Here is a 20,806-nt window from a genome sequence, read left to right as displayed (position 1 = left end):
TTAGTACCCTGCGGCTAAGTCAATGCTTTTTGTTTTAAAATGCCCTGCTGGTGTTACTGGTAAGGGGTCTGTTTCTCCTCCTCAGATGAGGACAGCCTTGCACTTTACTGGAAGGTTTTAATGTCACTTCCATCAGGGAACCGTGGTTACATACGTAACCGATACGTTTTAATGATTTCTGAAATACTTAAAATGAAATGTATAGTGACAAAATAATGATGCTCCAATTACCACAAGCGAAATACATAAAGAAGCTGGGTTAAAATAAAGATGAACTGTAATGTTCTACTTATTTAATAGTTAACTAAAGATAGAAATGCGAAATTCTGTCATCACTTAACTTACCCTCGTGTTGTCTCGTTCATCTTCAAACAAAAACCGAGATCATTTTTCCCTCAATGTCCAATTCACTGAAACTGGCGGCTCACATTTTAAATCGCGTTTTTTTATCTTCGTCCTCTGGTGAAACATGATCGCCAAATAATTTAACAGTTTCAGTTTAAATGTTTATTGCAAGCAACCGCATGCCCGACGTGAACTGAACAACAGCTTTCAGGTAGCAATTTGATGTGCTAGATGACAAGAACCAATCAGGTTTAGTCACATGTGTCACATATGGTGTTTGAAAATAAACGACACTAACAAATGTATATGGAGTTTAAGCTAATCTTTGGAAAATTTATTTATGATGCACTCGAAATTATATGATGTTGAAATGCTTGAGGAAATTTCAATGTTAACTTATTACAAAAAATGTATCATGTTTTGAAAAAGGTATGGAAAGAAAATGTTTTCTCCAAATATACTAAAACTTCACTAGAAGTATGCTTGTGTTTAGCATATTTCTTAAAAAGGGCTAGTTGTTGTTACCCTGGAGGACCTGGGCTGACACTGGTTCTACCCGGAGGTTGTAAAACCAGGCGAACGTGTTAGGGCGGAAGTTCTTATGTTCCGTGTGTGATCCAGGTAAAGGCGCAGTTCGCATACCGGACACAACAATGACAGGGTTGGGTCATCTCCCCCAGCTTGTAGGCTCACCACCTGGTTTCTAAAGGGAGTAGTGGGAACCTTGGCATGTAAGGCAGAGCTCAAAATGCTTAAGTTAAAGATATTTCTTTAAAATGTAGTTAGGCATATATTTATTGCCAATGTACTTCTAGTACACTTTAATGCAATTTAAAATATTTTTAATACACTTCAAATAAGTATGTTGGAAATACAAATGCCTTCAAGAGTGTAATATATTAAATGTCTGCTTATGTGTGTTTCTGCATATAGTGTGCATCTATTATAAAGATATCTCAAGCATCAGTACACGGACAGTCAACAAATGTACAATTTGGGCAATTAGCATTCACTTCACTTGTTGTTTAGTTATCCATGGCATACAATGAATTGACTTGATAGATTAATCAATAATTGTATAATATATAACATTGCAAAATCCATTCTTACCTGTTACATGGAAGCATATACAGACTGGTCTTTAGTTTAAAACAATGAGTAAAAGCTGTACACCACAATGTTTTATGCTCAAAAATAATCATAAAACTGTATTATTGAAACAAGTTAAAGGTTTGACAATATTCCAACCTTGACATCACCAAGTATAAATGGTTTGGTACCAAAAATAATGAATTAAAGAAATAACTGACCTCACGTGTAAAGTTTCCGTATTAGCTTACCTGCTACTCGTGACGCTATTTTGCTTGTGGCTAACTGCTGAGCAGTGCTGCAAAGGAAACTCTGTCTTCTGCTCCACCTCCGCAAATTATAAAAAAAATTTATATAATTTTTTATTATTATTATTGTTAGTGGCAGTGTTATATAGATGCGTATTGTTAATTTATTATAATATTTATAATAATAATCATTATTATTTACTATTACTGGAGAGGGGCACATTGCATTTTGAGACAAAAGGGGCAAGGGCTTGAGGGGCTTTTCTGATATATATGTGCGCTTTCTTTAAGTTACTGTCGTAGAGAATAGTATTACTTTTCCTGTGAGCTAAACTGCTGAGAGACCTCTGAACTTTAAGACAACCAGACATTGGTGGGCGGATGCTAATAGAAAAAGCGTTTGACACTTTTGGGGTTGCAATGGGAAAATCTTTGCCCCCCGTAGACCTGGCCTTGATGCTTAGAAAGTTTATGAATACTCACATAAGCTCCGCCCAAACTAAATATCTCATGAAGAAATCTTGTAAAACTGGTCTGTACTGTATGTGTTTACTGGTCTGGCTAGTGACTAAACTGGCCTATCTGGAACAAATACCTTGTTGAAAATAAAATGTTTTCGGTTTCCTAAAGAAGAAGGGAGACAGCGAGCATAGATCACCGCTGTTAAGAAAGGTTTGGCAGCCAGGAAAGAATTCAAGGATCTGTAGATAACATTGTATACATTAATTTTACACAGTAACGTTAGCTCAGTGTAATAGTTGTTTCACGTTAGATATGATATCTGAACAAAGGTAATTTACTGTTTATTAATTTTTTTGCTTTTTATCAGAAACAAACTACTCTAGAAGGACTTTGTTGTTATTGATTATATGTGGAAGTCTACCGCAAGTTAAATTTGGTCCACAAAAGCCATGTGTGTGTGTGTGGGTGTGTAGTGTATATGTTTGTCATTAACAGTACTGCAATACAATACAAATAAAAAAAGTCTATTAACTTATCTACCTTGCTTTTGTCTCTAGCAATGAAGACATGGAATCTAAACTCAGTCAGCTGGAATGCCTTTTTACATGGCAGGTGGAAAAATCAGACATTGGAAATTTTGACTTCTTTCCAAAATATCTTCTTAACAAAATAAAATCTGGCCAACATAAGTATCATGCCACATATTTCAACATTCTGGCATTTGTCAGCCACTTGGAAGGCAAAACCGAGAGATCACTGGATTATCTTCAACAAGCTGAGTCAGCACTGAAGGTTGATAATCGAAAGAAAGATGCAGACTACCTGGTGACCTTCTCCAGCTTTGCATGGGTACACTATCACTTGCACAACCTTGATGATGTGGAAAAATACCTAAACAAGGTGAAAAATATATGCAGGGACATACCAGGTTCATCTGAGTACTCCTGCAACCTCCCCTTAATACATGGAGAGAAAGCGTGGACCTTTATAAGGCTCGGCAGGTCATTTTATGAACGAGCAAAGGAGAGTTTCTGCAAGGGTCTTGAAGCAGAACCAGAAAACGAATTGTGTAATCTTGGCTATGCAATAGTGCTATACAGAATAGAAGGCATGAAAAAAAGGGCAATAAGTGCAGAAGACAGTAAAACAGTCACGCAACTCAGAAAAGCTCTCAGTCTGCAACCCACAAATCCTCTAGTCATGGTGCTGTTGGCCTTGAAACTCCAGTGTTTAAAGAGAGAGGAAGCCCAGAAGCTTATAAAGGAGGCTCTCAAATTGTCCCCTGATGTCCCACAGGTGAACAGACATGTTAGTAAATACTTCAGAGCAGAAGGCTCCATTAAGGAATCGCTGTCTATCCTTGAGAAAGCAGTCGAGTTGACCCCAAACTCCACATTTCTGCATAATCAAATCGGTCTTTGCCATAAACAGCTGCTTATCGAGATGTTATCTCAGAGGAGGCCTGGAAGACGCTTTCCTGCCACTCAAATATCTGCTAAGGCAGCCGAGTGTATCCGACACTTTTCAAAGGCCGTAGAGCTAAAGCCTTCTAACATTTACGCCCAAGTGAATCTTGCAGAGGCCTATGGGGAGAACTGGAGAGAACTCGGAGAAGCAGAGGAGATATTTACCAGGCTGCTAAATGACACATCTCTCAGCGACAATGAAAAACAGCACTGCCACACGTGCTATGGTGTGTTTTTGCTCTACAAGAGAAAGGATGAAGACACAGCAGTCTGTCAATTCAAGATTGCGTACAAAATTCCAATAGACAGCTATGACAGAAAACAAGCGGGCAAGAAGCTCAGACAGATAGCGGAGAGGAATCTCAACAACAATCGCAAAGTCAGAGAGTCATTCAAGATTTTGGCCTTTGTATCTTCTGAAGACAAACAAGAGGCACAAGCGGCGATGTATCTTCAGAGGGCCCAGCAGAACTCAGAAAGTGATGAGCTATCAGAAACTTTCGCCAAAGGACTGAGGCTAAAACCCTAACTGAACTTTAGTTGTACTGTACATTTATTGAATAAGTCTGGAGGTAGGGGCGTCGCACCCGTGGGGGACTTTTCCTGGTGAGAGGGTTCAACACCCACACTTTTTATGCAGTTTTGCAAGAACGCCTTACTAAAGTCGCTCCTCCGTTTCTCTGGCCGGCGCCCGCTCTGTTGTGTGTCTGCTGCGCTGCCTCCTCTCCCCCTCCCCTCTCAAACATGACGCTGGCTTTGAGTGTTACCGGCTGATGATTGGCTGTTCTGCCTTAAGTCCCGCCTCTCTTGGTGAGTTAGATTGATCGGTCAGCTTGCGCTGAGGAGGCGGGAACTTATGTTTATTTACATCTCCCTTTTTCAGGTAGGCTACTTTGAATGAGTGTTTAAAAAACGTTATTAAACACTTTAATCAACTCTATGTATGCTTTTGAGATTTTTGAATAAGCTTGATATGTGTTTGGGACTAATGCTAAATTCGGTCATGTAGAAGACTATGGGGCATGCAATGTATAACCTGTGATGAAGGCAGGGAATTGACGAGTATGAGGGACAAATTGCCATTGTTAAGCAGTGTATTTATGGGTTTATTTCTAGTGCAATCGATTTTGATATTTTGAGCATTGTTTGTTGATTAGCTGAATACTTTGTTAATACTACGTGTTGTGTATGATTGTAGCCTACTTGTTGAGGAGAAAAAATGAGAAATGATGACATAGTTCTTCAACAGGTATGCAAACAATGAAAGAAAAGTGTAGCCTATATTATTTTAATTTAAAAACTGTAAATTGTTACATTATTTAGACCACCAGAGAAAAGCTTTTCAGGGCACAAGTAGACAAAATTTAGCATTCACAGTCCTGCCAGACCCATGTCACTATCAAGTTTACCACTATCAATAACTAAGATACAGAAAAGAAAGAGGCAGGAGAAGATGGACACCTTTTTCAAGAGAAATCCTGTAAGTGAAGTTGAAAGCTGAAAGTTGATAATGTTGACATTAAACAACAGTAGCCTATTACCATTATTGTTGCATTAATTTAATATATTACTTTTCAAATTTAGCTAAGGTTTGCTAGTACCACAGCCTTATTCCTTTATCACTGCACCCTTGTTTAGGAGAGGAGGTTGCTGGAGGAATCAGTTTAAGAGAGAGCACATGGTTCACAGGTGAGCAATGAAAAATGAATGTTACAGTTTGAGAAAGAAGTCTATGAAGGAACAAAGGGTGTGTTTGTGTCATGGGTGGTGCTTAATTCTATCCCAGGTGCACGTACGCATGTTTCTGGTGTGTTATATCAAATGTAAAATGTTATCCATCCTCCACACTTTTGAAAAGCTTGCTACGCCCCTGTCTGGAGGGTGGTACAGTTGCCTCAAGAAGGTCCCCGGTTTAAGATCCTTCTGAGTCAGGAAGAGGAGTCTTTGTCTTCCACCAGTCAAAAAATAGAATCTGAATAGAAGTAAATTGGAATTATCCGTCCCCAGATTACCTATGTGTAGATTAACTTGTGTAGATCAATTTGTGTGTAGATCAACCAGTTTTTGTATGAATATACCCATAGATGCTGGTACACAGTTAATAATAAATGAATTCCTGAATTGTTTGTTAAATAAATGAATATGTTAATCAATATTATGTATATTACTAATAAATATTAGTTATTCTCTTATATATTACAAGTAAATAGCTGTCTAAACATTTGTAAATGTGTCTTCAGCATGCATAGCAAACTTGTCTTTATTTATATATAATTTTATATATTTTTCTATTATTTAAATATTCCATAACTTATCCTCTAGCACTCTTACTCTTAACCAGGGTTTCAGTTTCTATTTTGAAGTCGATCCTCCCCTCTCTATAAAGCAGGACCTGGACCATCTTCTATATCACACAGAAGAACATTTATCATTCAAACGTCCAACGTGAGTTAAGTGTCTGGCTATAACATATCAAAATTTGTTTTTGTAGTTTAAATAAGAGCTAAACATTTTGGGGCAGTTTTAGATTATTCAAGAACTAGGCCTTAGTAATATTTGTTTTGTAACATATTTCACAAAAAAAACATTATTGGTATGCATCTTAAGACTAAATAATGGCACTAATATAAGCAATATGGTACGAGAGGCTGTGCTGTATCGTGAATAAGTAACGGCTGAAGGGCGTTGTTAGCCTGCAACCCCTTCAGCCAATACTTATTCACGATACAGCACTTGCCTCAAGTACTTTATTGCTTTTATAAAACGGTTACCACACAATATTAAAGTAAAAAAAAAAATTTGGGCAACTTTCATGAAGTTAAATCAATAAAAAGCATTCCTTCTGCTAGAAAAAATAGTCCCCGACCATGAACAAAAATGTGTTCAAATGTGTAATATGCATGAAAGCTCAAATAAAAACTGATACGTGTGGTTGCTAAGGGTGTTGCTAAGGGCGCAGTGAAAACAGAACCGTTTTGTGAAGCGGTCATAGCTGTGTTTTATTGTGAATAAAGCACACCTATTGACCAATCAGAATCAAGGATTGGAACTTATCGTTTTATAATTTAAGATATGTCAGTGCAAGGTGTTTTTTAAATAAAGGCAGCTCAAAAGTATGGGATTAGGACAAGCCTTGTCCAAGAAACGGTCCCTATCTTTTTTTACAAACGTTTGTACAAACTCCTGTGATTATTGTTTACTTAGTCCTAGGACACTATGGGCCAGATTTAACAGCTTGTGCCAGCGCAAACCACTATTTTGGGTTTAAAAAACGGCTGTCGGGATTTACTAAAAACGTGCAGTGCATCATTAGCACTGAAAAGGTGTGGTCTAGTTATTTTTGGGACTGATCTTATTGCATATGCTTTCCAGGAGTTTTCCTTTCAGACACAACAGTTTTGGGAAGCGATTATTTGAACGATTCATGCAACGCGATTTTGCCCGTATATTGACTGGTATTTGACTGATTATTTAATGCTGGAAAAAAGCAAGTCTTAAATTATTTTGCCCTTGAAATTTCTGAAATTATTGCAAAAAAAGAGGCATCACAGAGAGCAGAGAACGTGTGATACAATGCAGATGATTGTTTTAACATGTAACAGTTTATTTGGAATGCCAGAGGAATATTATTCAAAAATATTGTTTGCCAAGCCATGTTTTTTTATTTGCTGAAGTAAATGAAATAGGAGTCAATAGGACAAGTCACTCAATACCAGGTGTTTCAAAACTTATTGTAAACCTTCACTTTTCAGTGTCCCATGGCTTTGTTAGCTGTGATGTCCGTGGGGGTGAACTGAAGCGCATCACGCGTTAACTCATCAGCTCTGTTTATTTGCGACCCTTAACTAATTTGCGCTGCTCTTAGTAGATTGCGTTGGTCATTATGGAAATCAGCAGTTGTGCTGTGTTATTTAATTTGCGCTTTTTAGTAAATAAACCACAGATATTACAGTACCACTCCCATCAGCGGTTTATTGGAATGGCCCATGCACGCTAAGTTGCCCCACTTAGTAAATCTGGCCCCATGTCATATTATCATATTGTTTACTATGATAATTTCCAAAAACCATGAAGAATATTTGTTAATAAAAGACAACTTGCGGTCATAAAACTGTATTAAAATAAATAAATAAAAATAAATCCTCATATGTACATTTTTAAAAAGTTTGTATCACCTAACATATTCTAAGAAAATAAAGGTTAACATCTTGTAACAAAGTCCCAACAGTCTGAGGAATAAAGGAAGAGGACAGGGTCTGGCTTTACTACGGCTGCTTCTTTATTCAGTTCTTCAATATACAGAAAATAAAAGGTTGCGCTATAAGTGCCACAGACTGGTAGGTCCATAAGCAGCTTGCAGTCGATCTCTCTCTCTCTCTCTCTCTCTCTCTCTCTCCCTCACTCTGTATTGCCGGGCCTTAACTGGTTTCTCCATGTTAATTACTAAAACAGACACAGGTATTTATCATTTGTATTTAATCCACTTACTCATCGCTAACTCTCTCTCCTGCTGCAGACTTCACTGAACAACCATGCCCCCCTCGCCACATACCCCACCCAACTCAGGACAGGAGCCGTCTAGCCTGCAGCCCCTCATTTCTGGAGAGGAAATGGGCCACAGCCACCTGTACACCCGGCCTGGGAACGACCTGAAATTAAAAAGGCTGTAAAGCTAGATACCAACCCTTGATCCGCACATTGGTATCTTTCATGTGGTGGAGCCACTTCAGAGGGGCGTGGTCTGAACAGAGGGTGAATTCCCATCCCAACAGATAATAGCGGAGGGTGAGGACAACCCAGGGGCGTAGGCAGAAATTGTATTTTGGGTGGGCGGGGGCAAAAGTGGGTGGGCCTATAGTTTATCTTAGGATAAAATGACCTAAATAATAATTAAACCTTTTAGTAGAAAAAAAGAACAGACAAATTGCAAAAATAGTAACACCTTTACTTTTCAGCGAAGGCAATAATAAAACAATGTCTACATGTTCAACCAATAGAGCTCAATAAAGGCTGGACAAACCAGGCCAGCATAGACAAAGGCAATAATAAAACAATGTCAAAACATCATGTTCAACCAAAAGAGCTCAATAAAGGCTGGACAAACCAGGCCAGCATAGACAATAACCTGTCTTATTCAGGTTAGTCAGCAGTGCAAAAACAGTTCACCTGAAAATAAATTAGGTTAAAAGTAAAAGAAACTTAAATAATAATGAAAACTCTCAGCAGAGCACAGTTTGAAATAAATAACAACACACTGCCTAATTTATGTTAAATCAACCATGTACAGTGCAATCAGCCTGGTGGAAATTAAGCTTTTGTGCAAAAAATATAGAAAAATAGAACTCATTTAAATTAAACAATGTAGCCTATAAGGCATACAGCTATACACAATGCACACAAATTAGCAAAAAATTAAGGAAATTAGTTAAACAACAGGCCTACCTTTGTTTTCATTCTACAAAACAAGATGCAAGCGCTTGGGTTTAGTGTTGAAAATAGAAATGATCTCATCATAGTCCAAAGAGTCACAGAGTTCTTTTTCAAAGGACAAAAGGCACAGGTTGTTGAGGCGGGTAGTACTCATGGATGCTCTGAGGTCCGTTTTTATCCTACCTGCAGTGGAGAACAGTCTCTCAACACTACAAGATGTCATGGGAAGGGTGATGATGACTTGAAGTAGTTTGATGAGGTTTGGAAATATGTCAGGAGCACAAATGTCCAATACTTCCATGAGGGATGGAAATGCCAGGCCATTGGCTACTTTCTGACGCAGTTGCTCAATGAATACTGTTAGTTCAGCATCCTCTACCAATATATGAAAGTGATCACACGGGGCCCGCAGAGAATCCTTCTCTGCAAAAGTCTTCGACTGTGGGAGAAAAGCTGCTGCTGCCCTCATTATTCCATACTGATCCTCTTGGAAACGAATGTCCAGCTCTGTCAGCTGTCTGTCAAGGATGTCGTTCCATATGTGTCTTAGGTCATCATCATTTCTTACACTTGTTGCTTTCCCCAAACTAGTTGTGACCACTGATCCTGCGAGCCTTGCCGGGAGCTTTCTCACTCTGGTCCCAGCTGTGATGTCCCAGCTTGTGATTTCATTTTTCTGCATCAACTCTTCTGTTAACTTCATTACTTGCTCAAAATCACACCCTGAATTGTCTCTAAACCGAGCAAAGCTCTCTTTTAGTCCCTCAATAAGGTCAATGCACTCAGCGACTGACAATGTTGGGCTTTGTAACCCCCGTGTGGCAAAATCGCTCGTCTGAAATAATTTCCCAAATGTGACGAGTAAAAATAAAAACTTTTTTGTTTGTATTTGTTGCAGCAGGGACTGCACCTCAACCTTCGATTGACCGCTGCTTTCAGCATACTCAGCAAGCACTTCTAATATTACGTCGAGTAACGTCAGTACTTTACTCACTGCCCCGGATTTGGAACTCCAGCGCGTGTCTGTGGATCGCTCGAGTTCCAAGCACGGTCGTCCTGGATGAAGCTCCCTTTGCGCTGCCACAAATTTTGCATGTCTGCTGCTGCCTGTCATGAAACTGTGAATATTGTTCAGTATATCAAAAAATGTGTTGACGTGCCCCGACACCTTTGATGCTGCACAGAGTACCAGATTCAGTCGGTGAGAATTGCAGTGGACATACAATGCTTTAGGAAAGGTTCGTTTCAAAATCACATGCACACCTCCCTTGTTTCCTGACATAACAGAGGCTCCATCGAAACTGAAGCCAACGCACAGAGATGGGTCAAGTTGCAGTGGTTCAATCACCTGTAGTATCTGTAGTATGTGTCCATGAACCCGATTGCACGTTCTTTTATTTTCCCTCCGTGAATGTATCTCACACAAACAGCAACCAGTTCACGCTTTGACTCATCCTTATATTCATCTGCCATAAGAGCATAATAGGTTCCCGGTGTTTCACACACTTCTGCTTTAATTTTACGCAACAGCAAGGAGGCTGCGGACTCCAGCAGCTCATTTTGTATATCTGGGCTCATTAAAGTTCCGTTTCTGGGCAGCTGCTCTAGACGATTTCGGATCTGTGGATCATATTTGCACATGAACTTGAACAGTTCTATAAAATTTCCTTTATTGAGAGCCTCTTCGCTTTCCCTGTGTCCACGTAGGGGGATGTCCTGCTTGGCACAAAACAGCACAATGTCTAAAACGACTTTTAGATGGTCCCGATTCCTTTCAATAAATGAAAAGTCCATAGCATCACGGTTCATTTGATTTAACACATTTCCGCGGCCTGCAGTTTGGTTGGCCCTGTTGCCTTGAAACTTATCCAGTGAAACGGAGTGGGGCTTGCTCGCCTGGTGTTTTTCACATGCCTGTCTTATGTGCTTCCAGTCCACAAACCCCTCTCTCGCAAATGGGCTGTCAGCACCTCTGGAAAAATGTCTGCACATTTTACAGAAAATCGCGTCCTTAATTACACTGTACTCCAACCAAGAAAAATGTCCATACCACTTTGATGAGAAGCTTCTTGATTTTCCATTCTTGACAGTGCAGGGGAATACCTTCAAATTGGGTTGTGAAGGTGATTCGTCAATTGCAGTTAGATCGGCGGGTAAACCTGCGTCAGTCTGACCGGACACTGCCACCAGAGAGCAAGCGGCAACCGGCGCCACCAGCGCCTGACATGCCTTCTTGTGGGTTAACGAGTCAGAAGAATTGGCCTGGATGGACTCGGTAGATGGAGGCAGTGGCGTATTTTCTTCCTCAACTCTTGCTTTTTTAAAATAGCACATTAAAGAAACTTGCTTAGCCATTATTGTGGCAATTTTATCGGATAAAAAGCAGTTAACAAAGTTAGCTGGCTAAAAGCTGCCGGAGCCCGCCGACCCCCACAGAGACTACCTATCGGAACCACCATAGCAACCAAGCAACCAATTACGTTCCGGAGTCTTCAACCATTCAATTTTATTCAGAAAGCAAATTAAACACACACGCCAGTCGACAATAAATCAGGTTTATTAATATATTTTCTTAAATACATTTGAATAATAAAAATAAACTAAAAATGTATTTTGATTAAAATGTGCCTGGCTGGGCGGGCCAGGTAGTAATGTGGGCGGGCCAGTGCCGCCCTGGCCCATTACTGGCTACGCCCCTGGGACAACCCACCTGATGGCCAAACATTCTTAAAAAACATTTTTTTAATGTACAGCACCGGCCGTTCCTCACCCTTTATCTCCTGGGACAACACCCCTGTCTGATGCATCAGTCTGTATCAAGAAAGGGAGAGAAAAATCAGGAGAATGTAAAATCGGGTCGCCACACAGAGCAGCCTTTACTTGGGTAAAAGCCTGTTGACATAGCTCCATCCACTGAACCGGGTCTGGAGCTTCATTTTAAGTGGGATCAGTTAAGGAGCTGATGAGGTCCAAATAATTAGGCATAAAACTGTTATAATATCCCGCCAGCCCCAAAAACTGTATCACCTCTTTTTTGGTTTTAGGTCTCGGACAGGTTGCAATCGCTGCTGTCTTGTCAATTTGGGGACACACCTGCACCCTGACCCAAGTGGAAACCCAGATACCAAACCTCCATACGCCCAACTGCACACTTCTTTGAAATGGCCGTGAGCCCGGCTCTTCTCAGTGCTTGCAGGACAGCCCCGAGAAGCAGCATGGGGGCTAAGAAAACGTTTCATGCGCCGCTGAAAAGTAGCTGGTGCCCCAAACAGCCCGAATGGAAGCATGACGAATTGGTGTAATCCGAACAGCGTTGTGATAAGGGGATATACCATTAGCCTTTAGTTAACTTCAGTGTTGATTAAAAACGAGCTGTGCCCAGCTGGTCAAGCAGTTGGATATGCGCCAAATTTGACACAGCATTAACTTTACGAAAATCCAGAGAACCAAATGAAGCTGTCTTCTTTAGGAACCAAAACTTACCCAATTCCTGCTGGATTCTTTTATTATGCCCATGTCGAGCATTGCCTTTAATTCAGCCTGTACCACTTTTCTCTTATGTTCAGGCACATGATAAGGCCAGGTGCATAGAACAACGCCTGGCTCGATATGGTGCTGAATGAGATTTGTGCAACCTGTTATGTGTAAGAACACATTGGAAAATTCTGCCTGCAACCTGGCTACATCAGTGATCTGGGAGGGTGAGAGATGGTCTCCCCCCAGTGCCAGAAGGAAAGATTAAGGTTTTGGGAGATTGAGATCATCCTCTCCACTCACCACCATTGCCAACGACGCTGATTTCACCTCCATACATTTTTAAGGAGATTGAGGTGGTATATCTAATAATTTCAAAATCAAGATCGTTAACTTGCAGTGTGATCTCAAACAGTCCTTGCCACTTTGCAAGTAATTTGAAACTCGACGTGGATAGTAATACAAGCACTTTATCTCCCAGTGCAAATTTGTGTAGACAGAACCCCCTGTTTCCTGGGCCTGTAACAAATTCTGCATTGATAGCCGCCCCAAATTGTGGAGTTTTGTTCTCAGGTACAGACCATATTGAATTTAATTTTGCTTTCAGAAGGTCCATCCTCCCAAGCCTCTCTCACTATGTCTAAAACCCCCTAGAAACCCTTCTTTTACGACAGTATAGAAGCATGTGGGACTGTGGGACCTCTAGCACAGCGAACAGGAGAACATCCAGCCACTTATCCCAATGTTTGCCATCTTCGTGAATTAACTTACAGATCATTGATTTCAACATGCGATTAAATTATATTTACAGTTTGTGTAATGTATGACATAATCGCCGCTGCAGACCTCGCCACAAATCTCCCTTGACACTTCTTTGCATCCCATCTTTTCTTTAATTTCATGTTAAGATCTACTTTATATCAATTATAAGCAAACATTATAGTATTAATGCAGATTAATAATATAATATTACTCATTGGAAAATAAAGATGTGCTCTATCTCCCATTTCTTTACCAGCATGGATCTTGAAACTACCTGGGCTCTGATAAAAGATGACATAGATCTACCTGATTTTCTCAACAGGCTGGAAGAACAGCTTAAGTTGGATCTTGAAAAAAAGGAGCACTTGCACATGCTTCTTACAGCACACTTACAGTGCTTTACAATTTTTCAGGGGCTTAAAAAAAGAAGCACTTGACAATCTCATGACATCTGGAAAGATCTACACAGAGTGGCATTCTATCCAAAAGGCATATGTTGAAAATTAAATGTGGAAAGCTTAGACTATTTATAACACAAAAAAACACATGCATTTCAAAATCTTGTATAAATTGGTACAAACAGCTCAATAGCAAAACCAAATGGGTACAATAGGGCATGGTTCCTTAGGGTGTTTTCACACTTAGTTCATTTGAGCCATCCAAACGCTCTCAGAGCAGTTCAGGGTGCATATGTGAACAAACCAAGTGATCTCAGATTCCCCTAAAAGGACCCAAAAGCGAACCGAACTCAGACCACTTCTGGAGGTGGTCTGAGTACGGTTCGCTTTTGGGTTCTTTTGTGGTTCGATTTCTTTTTGATATGTGAAATCAATGAGGTCCCGGTCCTTTTCGCGTGTGGTTTTGACATTCAATCAAAATAAACTGCTGCACAGAAAGCTGGGGTCGAGTTCTTATGAAGTTGTGATGTGAACAAGAAAAAGTCTGAGATCACTTTAGTTCTGAAGAGGACCAAAAAAAGAACTGGGTCCTCTTTTGAGTCCACTATATTGTGAACACCAAAAGGACTGAGGTCACATTTGGCTAGTCCCTTCCCTTTTCTGGTTCACTTTAAGTGAACTGGGTTTGGTTCTTTTAAAATGAACTATATGTGAAAACACCCTTAGTCAACATGAAAGGCAGTTTGGAAATTCTAAAAGGAAAGACAATTTATGGAGACACCACATGAACCTGCGGTTAAAGATTGCTTCAACAAACTGATTCAAATAATTCCAGCCATGTCATTTACCAGATTATTTAAATTATATATTTTTAATGTATATAAAATGTATATAACATATTAAACCATTATGTGATGTCTATATAAAAAAATATACAGTTTGAATAATGCTTAAATGTGTGTGTGCGCATATGAATATGGCAAATATAAAAGAACCAAACATTTAATTTTCAAAAGAAACATATGTAAGTGTGTTAAAAGTAGGGATGCACCGATCCGATATTCTGGATCGGTATCGGGGCCGATCCGGCATTTTTTGCTGGATCGGATATCGGACTAACAGGACCGATCCAATTCCGATACTGCGCATTACCCATGGTTGTCACTGACAAGCGATTAAAACGTCAAAGTATTATAAAAGCACCATAAACGTTTTTATGCACTATAATCAAAGTCATCTTACACTCAATAGCTTCATGTGAAGGAACAAACGCACATTTAAAAATATTCATGTTCACAGAAACACTGTAACTTACTTGCAAAATGAGTTAATCCACTGATGAGAAGCGGACGGATAAAAACGCGTCATTCAACACAGGCACACACACAATAACACACACAATAACTGTAACGTTAGGCTTTATTAAAGATCTGATTTCATAAAGTCTCAGTAAGCTGTTGGATGGATGCAATTCACTATGTGCTTAGGATTCACAGGTGAAGCGGACGGATGAAACGCGTCATTCACGAACCCTCAATAACTGTAGGCTGTTTTAAAGATCTGATTTTATAAAGTCTCAGTAAGTTGTTGGATGGATGCAATTCAGTATGTGCTGAGCACACGATGCATCAAATCTTTTTATGTTTTAATAGTTATGAACTTAGCTTTCCATTGCGGAGCGAGGAATCCCATGCGAGTGTGAGGACGCTTCTAGAGCATCAATGCTGCACAGTATTGCGCAGAATGCGCACTCAATATGATTTAGGCGCATCAATTCTGCACCCGAAATGTGCATAAAAGGTCCGGTTAAGTGCATAATTCCCAAAATAACCATCTGCACACTAAAGCTTTTTTACTGTGACTTTTTGCGCAATTAAGGAAAATATATTTAGCATACTTATTTGATCAAACGTGCCTATTTTATTTTCTCCTAAACACTGCCATGGTTAATAATTACTAATGTTCTTGTAACTTGTAAATCATTTTAAATTATTGGTTTTTAATTTAAAAGTATAATTATATATGATATAATTATATTATGCTAGATTTAGACATTTATATAGTGTATGTCTGTGTGTGTGTGTGTGTGTGTGTGTGTGTGTGTGTGTGTGTGTCTGTGTGTAATTTAAATTGCTCAAGAAAAATACAGTAGTATCGGATCGGCAGGTATCGGAATCGGCCGATACTCAGAATTCGGGTATCGGAATCGGATCGGAGATGGAAAAAAGTGGTATCGGTGCATCCCTAGTTAAAAGCATCTCGAGTAAGCACTATATATTTAACAAAGCACATACAAAAACATCTGAACCAACACCGACGTATTTTGCTATACAGAATATTGAAGTTTGTTTTGCATAACCGAAAGGAAAAGTCACGTGTCATTGTCCCTTTAACTTGAACTGTCCCTTTAACTGAAATATGCGCATGCTCACGTGTTTCACAGATGACGTTGCACATTCATCAACTGCAAATATATCGAAGTACATCTCTATCTTTTTGGTTTTAGCTTTGTGCTAGTTTAAAACCATTAAAATAATTGAAGGTCACAAAAAATGAGGTAAGTTTCGTTTATATTGTTAAGTTTTTGTTTTGCTTTACCCCATATAAGTTGGACACGAATCGAATTTGTGTGGCCGTTTCTCGGTCTGAATGCTGCAGCCTGCGGAGGTCGTATTTGCAGGCTGCATACGTCATCAAGCCTTGTTTATTAACTGAGCATTACATACGCAAGTCATAAGCATATTACAACAATTTACGATTAACTAAGAATAATTGTCAGCTTTATAATTGTTAATATTCTGAAATAAGGCAGTATTTATGACGTACGCAGCCTGTAAATACGACCTCCGAAAGCTGTAGCCTTCGGATTGAGACGGCCTGTATATTTGACGAACCAAATTATTAAACATGTCGTGTATAAGCTGTTCCTCTTGACTATAGTTGGCACGAAATCTCATGTGCACAAATTATTAAATGTCTGTTTCCTTATTAATTTTGTTTGAACATGTTCTCATCAGAACCTGTTTTCAAGGTTTATTAATTAAATAAAGTTAAGTGATAGAAGTACATTTCATATGCCTTATCTTAACCTTTAATATTCATCAAACTTAAATATTCATTAACCTTTGCAATATACCTGAAAATGTTTAATTACAGACACATCTCTTTGAGTGGAATTGTGCTCTTTCCTTTCTTACATTATTCATTTATTTCAAGTGTAAGTCATCTTACCCCATTTGTAGAGCATGATGGTGGCCCCTTTTCATGATTTTCAATTTTGTCCTGTAACAAATGTTCCCATTTATTTTCATTACATCAAACTAATTATTAAATATTTTACAATTCATCAGTACATACACATTGCTTAATAAATGCACTTTTATAGAATAAATAGCTTCTTATTCATTGCAGTTGTCCAGAGGATAAGCTTTTGATTACAGAACTGACCGAGCAGGAATGTCACTTCACATGGAATATGAATAAGAAAGACACAAACATCACTGATCATTTAATTAAACTAGAGGACAATCTTGACTTAAGTCTGGGTAATAAGGCAGGTACCGCACACACACACAACTCTTTGGCATACGTTAAGTATCTGTTGGGTTCTTATGAAGAAGCCCTAACAAACTTGAAGAAATCTGTGGAGCTCACTAAAGATTTTTATGGAGACAACTGTGATGAGAAGCTCATTGTCACTTATGGAAATTTTGCCTGGTTACACTTTCACATGAAAAAGTACGCTGAATGCAGAAGTTACCTGGAAAAACTGAAGGAGATCAAAGAAAAAAACACAGCCGTCTCTACATCTGCTCCTCATCCTCAAGTGCTTGGTGAGAAGGCCTGGGCCTTGTTTAAATTTTCACGCAAATACTACCGCAGAGCTCAGGAGTGTTTTAAAAAGGCATTGGAGCTGGAGCCAGAAGATGGTGAGTGGAACGCTGGTTATGCCATTGTACTATACAGAACAGAAACTAAATGTGCGAGTCCGGAGGATTCATCTGCCTTAAAACAACTCAGACGGGCGATAGAAACAAACCCTGATAATGATGAACTGAAGCTTCTTTTAGCTCTGAAACTCGCTGAATTTAAGCTGTTTGATGAGGCTGAGGATCTGGTGGAAAGGGCTCTTGAGATGTCTCCAGATAGTCCACATGTGATTCGATATGTGGGGAAATACCTGAGAAACTATGGGTCTGTAGACCGGTCCATTAGTCTGTTAACCCTTGTGTGGTGTTCGGGTCTGTGGGACCCGTTTTTAATGTTTACTAAAAGAAAAATTATGCAATTAATTGTTGTTTCAAACTCAGATTCATTGGCCTTGGCTCATTTTCTATAAAGAACATAAAAATAAACAACTTTATAATGACTGTACACTGTACACCCCCCCTACACATTTATATTACATATGTGGTGTTCGGGTCCACTGGACCCGGAGGTAATAAGAGAGTGAAAATGTAATATGCTATGTAACTTCACTTTGTTTTTCACTTATCTGGGACTGCTGTGAGTGCATGAGTGTGTTTTTATCTATGTCTGTACATATGTGATGAATGCATGTCAGAGTTTTGTCCTTCGGCACTTGCTGTAACAGCGCAAGGATACAACTTGTTATATATCATGCATGAACACTTGTCTGCCCCCACTGTCCCAAACACTTTACCTTTTGTCTAACAGGAACCATTCTACATTTTACCATTATATCCCTTACAAAAAAATAACCATGGTTGTATTATAGTAAACGTGTAGTAATCATGGTAAACTGGTGTATTGATTACTATTTGTAAAACCATGAGTTACCACAAAACCTATGGTGTGTGTGTTTGTGTGTGTATAAGTGTGTGAGAGAGAGTGAGAAATAGCGTAAGTAAAATTTCATATCCAACCATTTTCATCATTTTAGGTTGTAGCCAAAAGCAACACATTGTGTGTGTGGACAGAAGATGGACAGGAAGACACAGTATACGTCTATAAAATGCAAGAAATGCATATGCAACACAGCTACACAGTAAAAATCTGTTTCTTATGTGTTGTGTAGGCCGGCATGAACAGGTTATGTGTTCAGTGTAGATAATGTGTTATAATACCGCATCTTTTCAGATGGGGCTTGTGCTGTGTAGACGGACACAAATGTGTACAATTTCAAACTAAGTTCAAAGGATTAAACATCAAAGTGATGAAAAAATTATTTGAGATGAAAAGGTGACGAAAATACTTAATTTAGATAAACATCTGGGGGAGAATAGAATTTTCTTCTCTTATTTCATATTATCACAAAAACGAATAGCACTTTAATCTATATATAGTCCTCTACCAGTGGTAAATGACAAATATTAACCATAAATTCTGTCTATATTACTTGCAATGAGGCTAAAGTAATCATCTGTAAACAGTTATACATAAATTTGTATGACGGCATTGGTTTAAGATACTAATAATGCTCTGGGTCCACTAGACCCACAAACATTGTCTAAGTAACAGAAATATGAACACCACACAAGGGTTAAAAAGAGCATTGGATGTTTCTCCAAATTCAGCATTCATACACCATCAGTTAGCTCTCTGTTACAAAAAGAAAAAACAAGAATTACACAAGGAAAGTCAGAAATTTTGTCAGTTATGCATATCTCATCTTGAGAAGGCTATAACTCTGAAGAGTGGATTCATATATGCAATGACAGACCTAGCATTTCTCTATGGTGAGAACGGACAGATTGATAAGGCGGATGATGTTTATCAAACAGCCTTGTCCATGGCTGAAGGGAATACTGAAGATCTGCAAGCACTATACTTGCATTATGGAGGGTTTCAGGAACACAGAAAAAGATGTGAGCCAGTTGCTGTCGACTACTACATGAAATGTTTTAAAATGGCACCAAACACACGATACGGCATTAAGAGTGCTTCGACACTGAGAAAGATTGCTGAAAGACATTTGTTTAAAGCACAAATGACACAATCGCTTTAAGGATAGTTGAATTTATTGAGCAAGTAACAGGTAATAAACAAACGCCTGCGGAGGGATGTGATGCAATGGGGAGTACAACTGTTTAATATAACATTGTTTAAGAGGTACAGTAAGATATTGTAAGATGCTGGAATTTATTAGAACTTGTTATTCTGATTTTATTTTACAAGTAGACAAATAAAGTTTATTGTTTTTTATCACTAAGCTTTAACAAAGTTTAGTCTCAAAAATGTGTTTCTAAATGAGCATTTCACTCGTAGAAACATTAATCTTTATTGAGAGTGTGTCATATTTGTAGTCGAAATGTAACATACATTTAGAAGTTGGTGCCTATCTGACCGGAAAAGGGTTGTTTGTAGTCTCACAATAACAACAAAGATATTGGACTTCCTGCTTTTATCTATATATGTGTGTGCGCGTGTGTGTGTGTGTGTGTGTGTGTGTGTGTGTGTGTGTACTTCGGTAAATGCAGTAGAATATTAGCGCTATTTATTTATTATAAATGTGCCTGATGCCCTGATGTATTGTACCAATTACTTTTTTGTTTCAACACACTTTTTATTTCTTATATAAAATCTATATTGTGACTCTAAATTTGTTCGTTCAGTGTCTCTCTGCGATGAAAAGCAATGACTGTCGGGAAAGATCACGCGTTCATTCTGCAGTTAGAACTGTTAGTTGTGATATAAAACCTTTATTCCTAGTACGACATTGAACACATTGCCTGACCAATAGATGGTACTGTTGTCACGCGGCAGTCAGAGTAATGCTCTTACACACTCCTAGGCAATTTTTTTTTAAAGAAGACTTTATACGTATTTGGGATAAATTATGAGAGTTAAAACCTATGTAAATAAAACATCTATTGAACATTGTTCTTTTATAGATGTTAGATACTAGAAGTAGCATATAGGCTACTGATTTTATGTCTGTATCAAGTTAAGACTCTGATGACGTAATTTGTAATATTTCATAACAGTGTTGGGTAAACAATTGTTTTTTAGGCTGGCATACAAGGTCATGAAGCTGTATTAAAAATGACATGGATCTTGCCTTAAGAGGCCTACCTTAATTGTTTAGAGTATGCTACATTACTGTAAATAATTTCAGAGGTGAAGTCATAGACAATAACATTTAGTTTTTTTTTCTAATAAAATTTAAAGT

At 38.7% G+C, this 20,806-nt stretch overlaps 1 protein-coding gene and 1 pseudogene across 3 annotated transcripts in view; both read left to right on the top strand.

Annotated features, from left to right (window-relative positions):
* LOC129421333 (uncharacterized) overlaps nt 1-6,067 on the top strand; it is a 58,122-nt gene extending 52,055 nt beyond the window's left edge. Inside the window, exons 3-4 of one of the 3 annotated variants that reach the window (XR_012369227.1) lie at nt 2,702-4,493; nt 5,249-6,067. Coding sequence is in view for 1 of the 3 variants with exons in the window: in XM_055176785.2 (XP_055032760.2) it covers nt 2,702-4,139 (1,438 nt within the window). In the remaining 2 variants the exon portion in view is untranslated. Of the gene's footprint in view, nt 1-2,701; nt 4,502-5,199 lie in introns of those variants that run through there. The other 2 variants (XR_012369226.1, XM_055176785.2) reach the window with 2 other exon arrangements.
* A 10,034-nt stretch (nt 6,068-16,101) lies between these two features.
* On the top strand, nt 16,102-20,383 carry LOC129421476 (interferon-induced protein with tetratricopeptide repeats 5-like; annotated as a pseudogene).
* Nucleotides 20,384-20,806: the final 423 nt, after the last annotated feature.

Source organism: Misgurnus anguillicaudatus, chromosome 4 (genome assembly GCF_027580225.2).
Source record: "Misgurnus anguillicaudatus chromosome 4, ASM2758022v2, whole genome shotgun sequence".
NCBI classification, from domain to species: Eukaryota; Metazoa; Chordata; class Actinopteri; order Cypriniformes; family Cobitidae; genus Misgurnus; species Misgurnus anguillicaudatus.
Note: the sequence above shows the minus strand (reverse complement) of the source record. Positions and strands in the feature narration are given on the sequence as shown.